General features: G+C 31.8%; 1 protein-coding gene and 1 long non-coding RNA gene across 17 annotated transcripts in view; both read right to left on the bottom strand.

Annotated features, from left to right (window-relative positions):
- Positions 1 to 14,453, bottom strand: part of LOC126765668 (uncharacterized) — a 528,704-nt gene extending 514,251 nt beyond the window's left edge. For 8 of the 16 annotated variants that reach the window (XR_007668512.1, XM_050483270.1, XM_050483269.1 and 5 more), the window contains exons 1-3: positions 13,707 to 13,827; positions 12,683 to 13,113; positions 8,223 to 8,482 (exon numbers count right to left, since the gene is read on the bottom strand). Coding sequence is in view for 12 of the 16 variants with exons in the window: in XM_050483270.1 (XP_050339227.1) it covers positions 8,223 to 8,303 (81 nt within the window). In the remaining 4 variants the exon portion in view is untranslated. Of the gene's footprint in view, positions 1 to 7,627; positions 8,483 to 12,682; positions 13,114 to 13,706; positions 13,828 to 14,274 lie in introns of those variants that run through there. The other 8 variants (XM_050483264.1, XM_050483266.1, XM_050483262.1 and 5 more) reach the window with 8 other exon arrangements.
- LOC126765816 (uncharacterized) lies at positions 13,568 to 13,905 on the bottom strand. Its single transcript, XR_007668611.1, has 2 exons — positions 13,825 to 13,905; positions 13,568 to 13,685 (listed from the first exon to the last, which is right to left on the bottom strand). It is a non-coding gene; the product is annotated as an uncharacterized LOC126765816 (long non-coding RNA).
- Positions 14,454 to 16,003: the final 1,550 nt, after the last annotated feature.

The raw sequence follows: 16,003 nt of genomic DNA, 5'->3' as shown, positions 1-16,003 counted from the left end.
AAATAAAATATTTCATAAATCCACTTGGCCTTCAAAATTACAAAGTATTAAACCCATAAACAAAATGCATAAATGTCCCTGCAAGAAACAATTAGGTACAATCAAAGTAAAATGAAAATAAAAAGTTCAGTCTAATCTGAAGCAAGGCAATGATATTTATCATCATTACTCTTCATAAGACAAACAGGAGCAGTTATTTCAAATTAAATCATTAGTAAAGTTATTTTAGTTATTTTACAGTTTAAGAGCAAGAAAACTATAAAGTGGGACGGTCACTATTAGGATTATTATCTTAATATCGGCTCTGTGGCGATGCGACATATGTATGTAGATACACTGACAACGCAGTTGTGGCCGCCGCAACATCCGGGGTTGTTGAAGTAAAATTTTTATATAGGGCACTCATGAATTTGTTATTGAATTTCATAATATGCTCGAAAATAGTCTTAACATAGCCAGAACAGTAACTTCAATGCTATCAATAGGAAAATGCATTTTATTACTGGCATTATTATAAGGTTAAAGTGTATGGCCACTGTAGAATTTTGGAAAATTCTATTTCTTATAAAAATAATTTTAAAGTTGATTTGTTAGCGGGCTAGATTATTAAATGTTCAGTTTTAATCGACTCATGGCGTAAATTTCCAAAAAGTGACTTTTCCATACAAAACTTTTTTTATTTTGTTTTCCAAGTGATTTATTTGTAAATTATTTGAATTGTTCAATATCGGTCGTTTCCTTTCTTTATTTCGGCTATTCAAACGGTAAATTATAGAAAATTATTCAGTAAAAACTTTATTAATTTCACAGCACGACTTTTCAAACAACAGCTACGATGTTTGATGGACTTTAACGAACGTAGCAATAGAGAAGCAACGTATACATATACGGATATGATGGTGTTAGATGCTGGATATACTCTGTTGAGGGGCAAAAAAGAGGTTTGTCGCTCGAAACACTATCTACGTGGTTTTCTTTCGGAAACGCAAACTGGAAATGATGGATATCCATTGTAACGGCGTCGCTCACCAGACGACAATGGTAGAACATTCAGCATTCAATTTAGAGGACTGAATATCGTAGTTGACAACACATGGATAGTACTATATTCGCCAATATTGTCTAATTTGCATTCAAAGCTCATATCAGTGTTGAGTATTGCTGTTGGGTGAAATCGATCAAATACGTTTGCAAGTGCGTCACCAAAGAAACCAACATGGCGGTTATTGGCCTTGAATGAGATGAGATCAGCAAGTATAAAATGGGTCGATACGTGAACTGCAATGAAGCGTTGTGTAAGATATTTACTTTTACAATTCATAAACGTTTTCCGACTGTTGTGCATCTCATTTAGAGAAGACCAAAGAGTATATTTCAGCCCAAAGTATACACTGCAGCTAACAGAAACACCGCCAAATACAAAAATGAGATTGACGAGTTTTTTCTCAATTTGTAGATGAACATCCAGGTGTGTTCTCCGCTAATGCATTAGGACGAACGATGATTGATTTCACCATCGGTTGCTATTGATTAATGTACGCGGTTCAACTTCATTTAAGTCATTGCGAATAGTAAATGGTAGGGTGTGTGCAACTTTTTATGAAGCATTCCAGCAATTATATTTAGTTGCTGGAACATGATAATCACTGGAATGAAACGATTGACGATGCGAGTGCACGCGCAATTTTAGCTGTCAAAAATACCGATGTTAATGACTTAAATTAGAAAATTCAAAGTCAGATTCTGGGATGTTTGCCCTCATACAAATCGATCAACGAATTCCTTTGAGTTCCAACGATTTGCCTTTCAGTTCAAACATATTCAGTTTCCAGGGAAAATTGCATTTACGATGACAATCAACAGGACACTAGAAGTGTGTGGCATAAATCCGGAAAGGCCATGATTTTCACGCGGCCAGCTATACGTGGCGTGCTCACAAGTTGGAAAACCTTCTTCTCTGTACATTTACGCACCGGAACAGAAACCAAAAAATGTTGCTTATCAAGCTGCGTTACATTGAAAAAAATTAAGAAAAATTTCAAATAAATGATTTTCAGCACAATATAAATTCAACTTTCTTTTTATTTCAAAACACATAATTTCACGTAGGACAATGCCTGTGGGGTCAGCTAGTTTATATATATTATACTAATTTTTAATGGCCAGTTTATTAGGAAATTATTGACAAAAAATTTAATTTTTCTGTTCAAATATATATAATTTTTGAATGAATCATTATTTTCAAATTTGCCTACGTACTTCTATGAATATTCTTATGTAGCATAAATTATTTATTTTGTTCCAGGACGACGTACATATGTATATGCTAAATATCTCACCATGGCGCGTTTAAAAAAACCATCAAAGAGACATCACACGATTTGTTTATTATAGTCAGCAAAATAACCGAAAATAATAATTTTTCATCAGCTTGAGGTTCAAACTTTCCATTCTTGTAAACTAATTTCGTTTCTTGCAGGGATTTAAATTTACAGTAATATATTCAACTAATTTCTTTAAAATGCAAAATAAGTACATTTACATATGCATAATTACTATTTTATATAAAATAAATATATGTAGGTATGTGCATATGAAATAATATTTCACACAAAAACTTCTAAGTTCTTAAATGACTGTTTCTGAGAATAGTTAAGTGTAGAACAACAACTTTTATATAAACATAGTACAATATTTAAATGCATACATACGAGTGCGCAAATACTTACATCGAACATATATAGCTAATAAATGTCTGCAATAGGATTCAAATGCACATAAAAGCCAGGGAAATAATCAATAAAGAAAAAAGGAAAATAAATTGACTAACCACAAAAAAACAAAATACCATATATTAATTAGCCAAGTCACTCCAATCATGCCCACTTTGTTTGAAATGTTATATTTTAGCCCTACATATCTGGTCTAGTCGAGCTTTTCTCCTAATTTGTAAAAATGATAAGTTATTTTGTTGTCTGCTTGATGTAACAGCAACAGAGCATTGCAAGACGAAAGCAGAAATAAATTATGTAATTTATCTTTGGGGAGCGTAAGTCACCCTGACCGACAAAGTCACCAAAAAATATACATGTGTAAGTACATTTTAGATGTATGTATATAATATATTTGAATTGAAAAAATGTGGTCGGACTAAAAATTTGCAATTTGTATAATAAAAGATATATAATGCAAAATCATAATTAACAAACTCAAAAAATTTACTTAAATATTTTGGTAATATTGTTTGCAATATTAATAAATTTTAAAGAGATATGTGTCCACAAATTCCACCTCACTAAATATTCTAAAACACTGGAATATCAACCTACCAGCTGCTTCCTAAAAATATACTTAACGGAAGATTGGTGACAGATGAAATTAGCTTATTTTTCACCTATTAATATTTTATAGAAATATCGTGTGTCCTATTTAAATAAAAAGATAATGAGAAAAGAAGGTTCCATTTTAAAGTTTTAAATGAATGTGTATGTATATTAATATTTACATATGTACAGAAAACTATATAGGAATTTAGCTCGTCCAACCAATCTTTTATAGGGCTAAGAAAATGTGGTCGATGTATTAATTCTTTATTGCATGAGATAGAATGACTTTTTCAAGGCTAAAAAAACTAAGTTAATAAAGAGACTTAATTCTTATATCTATCAATTATCAATTCTAAGCTATAAAATTAAATTTTAAGTTAAAAAAAAATGTTTGTTTCATACTTTCTCTATGTAATAATGTGGTGTATATTATATATGTATTTATATGTGAATTAACAAATATTTGCAAGAGTTAAAATTTTTTTTGAATCTAATCAGTATTTTATATAATATATACAAAAAAACAATTAAAACAAATTATGTTTATACATCGTGTACTCCATGCTTTAAAAAAATAACGCATTGCGACTATGTGAACGCTGAATTGTTAGACACATAAAAGTCCAAAAATTCTTACGAAGCACAAAAAGAAGGTTCATTTGCATTTTATGCTACTATTAATTTTTTTCTTGTAAATTCTTTTTGTAATTTTAAGTCCAGTGAATAAATAGTGCAATTAATGTCCACCAAAAGTTTTAAGATCGTGAATTTGAGTATGACATATTTTATATCATATATATATACATATGTATATATATACCATATAACATATTTGTTTAATATGTTTATTTGTTTAGTTCGAGCACCTTTTTGTAAATTAACTCGAAAGCCATTTATGTATTTTCCCTACACACACCAAAACTAATCCTCGAATTATTTATGATTATGTATAGTATATGCAACACTACGCAGTTTGCCGCCATTTCCACCAGAATGGCTTAAACGTTGGTAGTTAAATTTTAACAGTGTTAACATGCGTTTTTTGTTTGATAAGATTTTAAAAACCGAATTCGTGAGAGTTAAAAAAATTATCTATGATATATGTAAGTACTTAATATATAAAAAAACAAGGCAGTACACACAGGATCGTGCAAATATTTTTTTGTTGTAAAATGTGTAGTTATGATATTCAGTTTTGGACAACATATTTAGCACATTAAGCTACAACGGTTCTGAGAATCTTTTTCATATCTTTTACAGGTCGAGCTTAAAAAATTAAATGCACTTTTCTTTAACGCTTGCTGAACTGTACGCAGATTACTAATAAATAAAATCACAAATAATCAACATTTTCCAATATGCTTACAATTCAAAGATCAACAAGAGCTTTTTTCACTGATGCATTTAGTTAATTCGTTATAAAGAGGCAGAAAAGTTTAGAAATGCATTAAGCAGTTTATTATATGACATTAGAAGTGCTAATACTGGGTTTGACCGGAAAGTAATAGGACTGATTTTGCCACGACTGTACTTCCGAGCGTGCGCGCACCGACTGGATTCGGTAGAGGACGTTTCTAGCTATCGGACGAGCGGCTGGTCAGTTATCTCCGACAGGAGAGACAGGACAAACATTTTCGCGCGACGTGTTTCTGTGAGTGGTGCAAGCCCAAAATGTAGCGTCCGTTAGAGCAGAGGTACGCTACTGAAATCTATGTGAAGTTCGTTAATTCTGCGACAGAGACATTTGTTATGATCAAACAGGCTTACCCAGATATTGCTTTAGTAAGAAGTGGTGTGTTTCGGTGGCACCAAGGCCGGAAAGAGGTCGCTGATGAAGACCGGAAGAATGAGCAAATCCAAAGTGAAAACGATACTCATTGTCTTTTTAACATCAAAGGCATAATCCACCATTTTACATGGAAGTCCTCAAGAGACTAAAACGAAAGATTAATCCGCCCTGGCTCACCGCCTTGTTTTGTGAATAGCTACCTAACTAAGGACGGCATCTCAATGCTTCCGCAGCCGCCCTACAGCCCGGATGTGGCCCTCCCGAACTTTTTTTGTTTCCTTGCCTGCAAAGACCAATGAAAGGGATTCCAAGCAGCATGCACCTCGGCTCAAGACAATTCCGTAGAATGCCTTCCGGGACGCCTTCAATGCTTGGAAATCGAGCTGGCTGTGTTGCATCGACGCAAATGGAGCGATATTTGCAAGTTTTTAAAGAATTGTAACGATTGGTTCAATAAATTTTTTTAAATCAATCAATCATATTACTTTCCGTACAAACCCTGTAATACACTTTTTATTGCTAAAATTTAAATGTAGGTAAATACACATATAAACGTAATGTAAGATCTCAATAATACGACTTTAATATAACATAATCAGCCTTATCGTAGACTTCGCGAGAACGCCGTTCCACACTGGAAAATTCACCAATTTGTGCTTTTTCTGATAGATAAGAATCCAGATCTGGAACTTTACATGGGAAAAGAAATATTTTAAATATGAGATTGATATATTGAAACCGTTTGTTTTATTTTGTTATACTCTTGCAACATGTTGCTACAGAGAATAATAGTTCTTTAAATTGTATTTTAATTTCATTCTCTTTGTAGTAATTTTCCTTTTAATGATATAAAAAAAATTCCACATATAAATGTTTTAGGTTAATTTTCAATAAATAACCGTTATTTTATTCCACTTAGAACCGTTGGCACTTACTGGAGCTAAAACTATGATCAAACAGGCATTTAATTGGCAATTACGTAAATCATCATTTTAAAATTAAATTTATATAAATGTGCCATTTCATGTGAAAATTAATACTCAAAGATATGTAATTAAATTAACACATAATTAGTTTAACAGTATTACAGTAAAATGATATCTGCATGTAATTTAACAGTGAAAACATTATATGGTTAATATTAAGTTTCTCCGTACAGAAGTTTGCGTTTGTGGTTTGGCGTAGCCAGAATTTTCGAAAAGTAATTTACATTTTCTTAAAATAAAATATTTCAGAAATAGTTTCACAAATTGTGGGTTGATTCGACAAATAGATTGGGAGATATGAGCGTATTTTTAAGATTTTTTATCTTAATGCAACTGACTCCCAAAACTATAAATGCGTTTTCACAAACCTATGAATTTTGAAAGGTGACCACTGTAGCTCGGTAGATTTCAATGATTAAGCTTTTTGTAAATATGAAAATTTTCTGGGACCGTCTATCAGTTTGCAAACGTGCAGGCTTAAGAAACACCTGACCAACTTCTTGTGCAAACTTCCGATTTTACGACATGGGACCGGAATCTCCAGAACACATAATACTAGAGTACACTCCAATTCTAAACGCAGGCTCAAGGCCCTTGAATCCATTTAAGTGGTAATCCCTATTCATCGCCTCAATTGAGCCCAACAAATTCCTGGAATTCGTCTAAGTTCTGTATATTTAGGAATACATGTGATGAAAGAGAGAGCACAATGGACAGATTGCGATGCAAATATCATCTAATTTCTATTTCTCTAGTGTCTGAACGAAGGTTTTATTATTTTCCATTTTTTGTTAACAATTAACTGTTAGTTTTTTCCTGAACATTTGGAAAACAATTTCCTAAGAGTGCTATTTCATTAATTAAAAAAAGCTTCGCTCACTAGATTTTCTGTTAATTAAAATAATTATTAAATATGTTCGATTGATTTAGATGAATCTCGCAACGATTAGTGATGATCACCGCAAACAGCTTCGATTGAAGCTGGACAAACACAAACAGCCATTACTTTTAAAATGATTTTTATTTATTTTAATTTCTGTCTAGTCAAGTCAAATCGAAATCTTATTTAATGATAATATACTAAATTGTTCTTTTTTCATTTCTCTGACTACACCTAACCCCGTAAATGAATGGAAATTCTGATACCAATTGCTAAACAGCTGGCTATGAACGGCAAAAACTAAATTGTTGAGATACCATATTTGGCCCGTTTGAACATAGTAATCAAATTTACTTACAATCAATGTTTGTCATAGTGATGTTTAACTGCAATAATTTGATGGGTTTTGGGTATGTGTAACCGACTTTAAACAGAAATAACAAACCGTGAATAATTCAGTGAATTAAAATTGAAATGCTACTCTATGTTTAATATTCAGAAGGGGCACAATTAGATCGGTTTGCAAATTTTAAACATCGATAAAAAATAACACACACATATATGAAGTAAGTGTATTTTATATAATAGATAAGCAGATAGATTGAATAAATAGTAGATAAAAAACAGATATTATTAGTGACCTTACTGTAATTATAATTTAATTACTTCGTATGCTTCGATAGGAGTACTTTGCTTGAACTTATGCTTTTCATTTTAATGAATTGAACTGAAGTTAAAGCGCGACTCTGAAATTAACTATAAATGAGCAATTACACTTTTGGTACATACGTTGATTACGTTAGTTTTTTCTTATTTGTTTTGTTTTTTCTTTTTATTTTAGGTTTTTACGTGTATGTAAGTATAGTATAATATATTAGTACAAAGTAGTATTAATTTATTTGCGATGATTACAGAAGTAGTAGTGCTATCTTAATTGTGATTGGAATTAATCGAGGAGGTATCAAGGGCAAAAGCAGAAAAAACAATGGTGGCAGTAATTAGTCGCAGTATTGATAGCTAGTGATGATCCAATTAATTTAATACTTTATGTCTTCTTTTTGCGCAAGGTAAATTAATTGTTTATTCAGATAACTTTTTCCATAAAATGCATGAACTGTATTCGCATCATATATTAACTCTCATTATTTGTATTTAAGTTTCGGCACATATTATCTGATATTTGTTTGCTTTGAAGACATTTAATTATCATGTTTTTGTTTTGATTAATTAAAAATCTGCACCTGTCCTGAGGATGATGTTTGCAAATATGAAGATACGTCCGTCTCAATCATGCAGCTTCTCAGTGTCTCAGGTATAAACATGCCCTGCGGCACTTTTCCACACCTAATTCTCGGCCACTTGTTCTCTTTTCGTTTTTACAATTGTTAATATGTTAGTTGCTCAAAAACAAGTATCACTTATATCCAAACGGCTTGACCAGCTAAATTCGTCTTTATACATACATATATCTATGTATATCAATTTGTTACGATCGCATTTCCTAAATGGTTGGTAAGAAAGTTAAATAAAATAAATGTATTATACAAAATAAAAAAACTTGTGAAGAAAGTAGATTTTTTTAATGCGTAAATTATCCATCTCGAACATGAGAAAGACTTTTTATTGCGACTTAATATAACGGATGTTTTACTTTAACTTACGCACATTTCTTATAATTCATAACATTTTACCACCTTCTCATAAATACACTGCCAAATCCGTTTTTATTTCATTTCTTACTTAAACATTTAAGGTCTGTCTGAAAATCATGCAATAACATCAACGTGTATAAAAATTACGTTTCACGTTTTTTAACTTCTGAACGATTTTAGGATAATTTAGCACACAGTGTCAAGTTTGATTCAACTTAATCCAAAGCAATTAGCATAAAATGCCAAATGGAAAATTCATTACGTTTTCCAATGACAAATATTTGTATCAGTTATTTGCAAAATCAAACCTCGAGTACAATCCTTTAAATTATCCTTGGATTCTTATACGAAAAATAACGATTTCACATTTATTCGTAAATCATATTTACACGGTATTGATTACAATAGTATTTAAAGAACACTATAGCCATAGCTACTCGTTTTTTTTTTTACGTATATACATATATTTGGGATACCTAGCAGGTTTTTGACTGCACCAACTCTACAGTTGCTAAGATTAAAACCTATTACAAAGCTGGACATTACGAAAAACAATCTAATGAGATTAAAATTAAAACTATTCTGACATTTGGTCGAGACATTATTCCATCAGAGTAAAACTTTCATGAGAGTAAATCGAAAATTCGGAATTGCTACACGAATGGTCCTCGTGTGCGTGGCATTCTTCTCTTTTTTATGCAAAAATTTCAAAATATAGCGAATTTTTTTTTCACTCATTTTTAAACAGCTGTAACTTTTGTAGTGCAGTATGAAAAATTAATTCAATATGGGTCGAGTCACTGCTCTTGTTTGATATACTATATTTGCAACGGCGTGTATAATTTCATTCATACCTAATCGCCAAACACGATACAAAACATGGATGATGACGTTCTGATCAAAGACATTTCAAGGTACTATTCTTCTTTGTTTCAAATTAAATACAAAATTTTAGTGTATGTTTTACGTGTACATTTTTTGACAAGAAAGCAGACCCAAAGAAAGAGAAATCAAATGGTATAACTGAAAAATTACAAATTTTGTAGCAGCGAACTGTTATTTACAAAAACACAAAGGATGTTGCAAGAGCACAAACAAATCAGAACACTTCCTCATCGTAGCTCTGCCGAAAAGAGTTGCCGCAACGAAAGCTTCTTTGTATATATAGTATTTACAACAGGGTGTGCCATTTTGAGGCAACCTTTTTTTTCAACCGAAAAACAGGCTCAAAACTTTCGAAATGTGTAAAAAAAAAGTCACTCAAAAGATGAGCTCTTAATATTAATATTAAGAGGTGCCTCTTTAAAATTTTCTGTTTTCCATATAAATTACATGGAAAAAAAATCGTTTTTTTTTGTGGTGGTTATTCTGCGGAGGTTATTATATGTGCACGCGATGGCTGCCAGTTGGGATGGTAAACTCGATTCCGATTCTACTCGAAAATCGAGTTTTCTCGTAAAATAATCGATTTTTCAGAATCGATCTTCAGTAGTCGAAGTCGATTAAGAATCGATTCTTGACATTCGAAAAATCGATTATACCATGTGCATCTCAAAATACTGTCCATATACATCTGTTATTAATGTCAGCCACTTTCCGCGCAATGGGGTCTGTTCATCAGGTGCAGTTAACTCGGCTGACTGTCGATTGAACTCCGGTATGGAATGATGGAACCAAGTTTCATCCATTGTCAGATATCGACGCAAAAATGCGATTTATTATGATTAAAGAACACTCCTGAGCTTGCGCGGCACCCACTTTGCGGTCAGATATTCATTCAAAACATATGCAATACGTTCCTTTGACCTTGTCTTCAACAGTATTTTTCCTCCCGAAAAGCAATGCTTTATTATCACACGAAATTACTTTTGATCCATTTTTTATAAATTAATACAAATTGCTTCCCCGAAATACTAGGTATATATCATATAAACTAATAGTTCGATAGAAGTCAAAGTTGTACATGTAACTTTTAAAGGTAGGGGCCCACTAAAAATCATATGGATTTAATGTTAGTGGTACCATCTATCATATGTATAAGCTTATGAAATTTTCATCCCACCTGTTATGTCATATACAGTTGAACTTCCATAACTGGAAGCTCTGCAAAACTCGAACTCTTGATATGGCAATAGCATGTAGAAGTCAAATTTCATCCAAACCCATAACTCAAACTTCCTCAACAACAAGATCTCCCTAACTTAAAAACAAATTTCATACAAATTTCCTTCCATAAATTGAACTTTTATATTGTCGCGTGGGTCGCATTTTCGGGGAAATCCCACTTTGTAAGCAGCTCACGTAGAAGTCGGCAGGCATATTTATCCCTTCATATATTATTGTTACAGATATATATTAAGATAAACGATGAAATTTGCTCAGCCGCATTTATAACAGACGATATTGAAGAACCGAATATTTCTGAGCCAATGTGACTTCAATCGCTATGGAAACGATGCGAATCCTAAAAAAAAAATATTCAACCGCTATCCAAAAATAATGTAACGCATTCCTTTTCAATTTTAAATTCCTATTTAAATTAGAATATTATTAGGTCTACAACTTTGCTTCCGTCGTTTTTTTGTAAATTTAAGGCTTTATTGTATAAAAACGGTCCAAAAGTGTTTTCCCTTATTCCCCAAAAAGCAATGCTTAATTAACACACGAAATGCTTTATGATCCATTTTTTTGTAAACTAACACAACTTGCTTTACAAAAATTCTGTATTTTTTTAATACCTAATAGAAATCATATTGATGGTAGTAGTAGAGTAATAGTATTATCTATGTATGTGTCAGCATCAGTAAAGCGTGGACGGGTCCTCAGCCGCACTTTTCTTGGAATTAAAAAGGAAAAGCAAAATTTCACGCAAATGTCGAGAATTCGGCTCAAAAAGTGACATTTTCAGTTGAGAATAAGTTTGGGATGCAAACAGATCTCTACAAAAATTTTGTTGGGTTAATGTTGACACAAATATCCAAGATCGACATAAAACGATTTAATCGACCAGTGCTTGACCCTAGAGACATCTATTGGAAAGCGGCAGAAGCAAAGTTGTAGACTGACGATCATTACAAAGCACTAAACAAATTAGAAAATGTTTTCACTGAAATAAATAAGTAAAATATACATGTTTTTTGTACATAAGCAAAAACTTTATGCGAAGTCTCTCCTGAAAGATGCATTTTAAGGTCTAAAAATCCGCCAGTATTTTAACTAGCAAGAAAAGACGATTCGGTTGAACTGCAGCTAAATGTTATGTTTTCCATACAAGGACCGCATTTTGAACGGTCACTTTATATGACAACTATATATTTTGTAGTATCCAATCTAAAAATTTGTTCCGAGATTTAACGGTTGCGTTGGGAAATAATACGTAACAAATTTTGTGATGAGAACTTGTCACAAGAATAAGTTTGCCATACATAGACTTTATGCTATATTGTTCCGACAAATGTGCAGAGAATAGGACGTGTGCAAAATTTCAGACCAATATCTTAAGTACTGAGGGACTAGTACGCGTATATACAGACGGACATGATAAAATCGACTCAGCTCGACACAGGATCATTTATATACTTACATATATATTTCTAAGGTCTCCGACGTTTCTTTCTAGGTATTGTAAACTTCTTGACAAACTTAATATACCCTGGTCTAGGGTATAAAAAATATCAAAATATCTTTGTTTGAATTACTTGTCACCTTAAATGCAAAATAAATTTATAAATATAATGTGTATCGAACTATTGAAGCGTTAAAATTAACTTTACTCCAACACACATTGTTGTTTAGTTCCGTTTATACAAAAGAGATTTCTTTCATTGTGATTTATAATGTTTAGGATCATCTCTGTGCATTAAAATATTTTAATATTTAATTTGTATTAACAGTTAGTTTAAAATTGATAGTCGAAAATGAAGCTTAAAAGGAAAAAAATAGCTACATATGAAGATCGAAATAATAGGTCTTTTGTTTATTTTCTTTCTCGTGCGCAAAATGGAAAATTCAGCATTTCTAAATGCACATAATCCAACATACATACTCACCATAGTTCTGTAAGAAAATGGGAAGACGCAGATGGATCAGATAGCAATGCATTTTAAAGGACATTTCTGCTTGGCATCTTATACTACTTGTAATCTTTGTGTCAGGAACTGCTAGCTAATCCATTTCACTACGGTATTTGGATTATTTTGTATTGTTTTCATCTATTTATATTGTCATAACGATAACCCGATAATTTTATTTGTAACTTTATGTTTAACTCTGGATTCAGCAAACTAGTAAGCATTAGGAACTAAGAAAAATGCTTGTAGATTATAATTGTTTAACTCCAAAACAAAATCGTGAATGCGGCACATAAGTGCGACAATTACACATATTTGAAGGTAACTTTCGAGGCATGTTATTTGGCTATTTTGGCACCGTTCAATCTGTCGAGCAGTACAAGGAAAATAGCCTAAAAAAACATATTTACCTAAAAAATGAACACATGACAACGTGGATGAGAATATATTTACTTGAGGTTACATTGCATGGAATTTATGAAAAATGTAATACATGTATATATGTATGTACATATACATACATGCACTGCATATTGAGTGCCACTGGCCCACAAGCATTCTTCTAAAGAGTAGAAAAGAATTATTTGAACATTAAATCACACATCAAAAAAAAAAAATACTTAAAAATAATGTGATTTCTACTCTGCAATGCTTAAAATTCAATAATAATTGCAAAAATATTGCTATTTACAAATCGTTCAATAAACTTTTCAAAGCATTGTTTTTCTCCTTTATTTCATAAGTATATCATGAAAGTAAATAACATATATACATGTATTATGGCAATGTTCAAGCTAGAAAATTCACAACGGATTATATAATAAGTACTTGCCCGAATTGTTTTACATGTTTTCGGTTAAATGCTTATGTTTGTATTAAACAATTTAGTTTTTTTCCTTTATGGCTCAGATGGAATTTGAACTCTTTTATTTATTACAGATTAGTATACGTATACTACCCGACCGACCTGCATTCGTAAAAACTAAAACCTAATGTACTCAACCTTTACTATATAAGTCTTTTATGAATACACAATGTCTCCATTGTTAATTACTCGGATAATCATGTGAAAATTTTGGGAAACTAAAATGTAGTAATACATATAACACATTCACACAAACACTTGTAAAAGTAACGTTATCCGTCATTTCGAAATGTCTTGTAATATCTTGTATTGAGCTAAGTTGATTTCGCGGTATCTATTTATTTTTGTATTGTCTGCTTATTACACAATCTCTTGTAGTGTTTAGAACTAAAAGAGAAAGATAGAACATGGTGGCGACATCGGCGGCAGCGATTTAAATATAGAAAACAAATAGGATAATTTCGTTGGGCAAACACGTCGCGCCGCCCACAATTCAGTGTTGCAGACTGAATGCAAAAACGGTCAAAGCTTGACAACGGGCTACTTACAATAGACATGCATGCATGTATACTTACAAATGAATCTATATATACATATATGCATATTTATGTAAAAATTATGTATATTCACATATATTTATGTAAGTACCTACATACAGATATGTAGGAAAATTGTGCAGTAAAATTCAAAACGGACTTAGCAGTACCTCACAAAAACTACGTGGAATGCAAATGTGATTTGTATGCGTACTAACAGTCACTACAACCATTTATTTCCTTCCTTAACTTATATTAATAATGTCTCGAGGTACATATGCATTGCTTTAAATGTTATAAAAATAACACTTTTAAATTTATTTCATAACTTTAAATCAATTATCTTTATTATTTAATTTATTTCGACTCACAAAATTGAAATAAAAACTTGTGAACATAACTGAAGAGCTAAACATCAAAAGAAACGAATAACAGAATAGGATGAAATGTTCGTCTACTTTTAATGATTTTGCGCAATACCCGACGTTATTTACTATCATGTAAAATCAGACCATTTACATAAGTATGTACATATACACAGGTTAATTCATAATAGAAATATACAAGTATTACATGATTTAGCTACTCCAATTTCGCAAAGAGCAACGCTCTTCAGCGTATGGTCTAAAACAACACTATTTCTATGATAATAATATTGAGAGCACATACTTGTAGCTGCAAAATTGTCATTCTAGTAAAGGAAGAAATATAAGAACAATAAAAATCAGAATTGTTTTCTTTTGAATAAAAGCAAATATGACAATAGCAGCATTTATTCGAACGTGCTTCGGTTTGCGGAGCCCTCTTATAATCAGGTAGCATCGAAAGGTTTTTTGAAGTATCAATTTTAATTTGTTTAAACACTTTGAAGGAACAGACCCAATTTTTCGTAAGAAGGTCGACTAATTTGTTACTGTAAAATAAAAACTAATACAGTAGATTCCGGTTATAACGACTTTCAAGGGACCGACGATCTTACGTCGTTATACCCGGAGGACGCAATAACCAGAAGGAGCAAAAAAAAATTTTTGTTTGTTTATTTTATGGTTGCCATGTTCGTAATAGACTTTTAAAATAAAACAAATTAATTTTTAAATCAAAACAAAAAATTTAATTCAATATCCTTGGTTTTTCAAAATAGGTCGTATACATATAACGGATATTCATAAACTTAATATAACTAAATTAATTTCTTTTCTTTTACTTTTTATTCTTAATTTAAATAATCAGTAATTTTTGATTGTTTTGCAGTCGACATGTAAAAACAGTCGCGCACCGCATTATTTAAACGAGAGATGCTGTGCGTTAAACTCTCGTCATTAAAACTTTTCGTCGCTATCCTGTCCATCATCTAATATATTTTCAACAACTCTGTTTTCGGAAGGTTCCTCACAAGTCACCTTGTCAATAAGAACATATTCATCCAGTTCTTCCTTTGAAATCGGTAGCTGATTTTTTAGAGCTCTTGCCCAAACCGATAGAGGAATGTCATCTTCGATTTCAATATCATTTGAGCATGAGCTGCTGGGACAAGTTGATTAAATCACTCGAATTATGCCTTCATCCATTGGTTGTAATACAGATGTCGTATTTGGTGGAAGGAAAACTAATGTGATATTCGTTAGGTCACTAATTTAGGGATGGGCTGGACAATTATCAACTAATAGCAATATCTTCTTTTTCTGTTTTTTAAGCTCAGCATCCCAATCCCGTACCCAATTAATAAAAATTGTAGATGTCATCCATGCCCGGCGATTACTATAGTAATCAACAGGCAAAGACTGAACATTTTTAAAGCATCTAGGTCGCTTTGATTTTCCAATAACCAATAAATGCTTTTTAATATTACCACTCTTATAAGGCTGCAACAGTTATCCTTTCCTTGGACAGCTTCCCTCC

Source organism: Bactrocera neohumeralis, unplaced genomic scaffold (genome assembly GCF_024586455.1).
Source record: "Bactrocera neohumeralis isolate Rockhampton unplaced genomic scaffold, APGP_CSIRO_Bneo_wtdbg2-racon-allhic-juicebox.fasta_v2 cluster11, whole genome shotgun sequence".
Classification (NCBI taxonomy): Eukaryota; Metazoa; Arthropoda; class Insecta; order Diptera; family Tephritidae; genus Bactrocera; species Bactrocera neohumeralis.
This window is presented reverse-complemented; position numbering and strand designations above follow the sequence as displayed.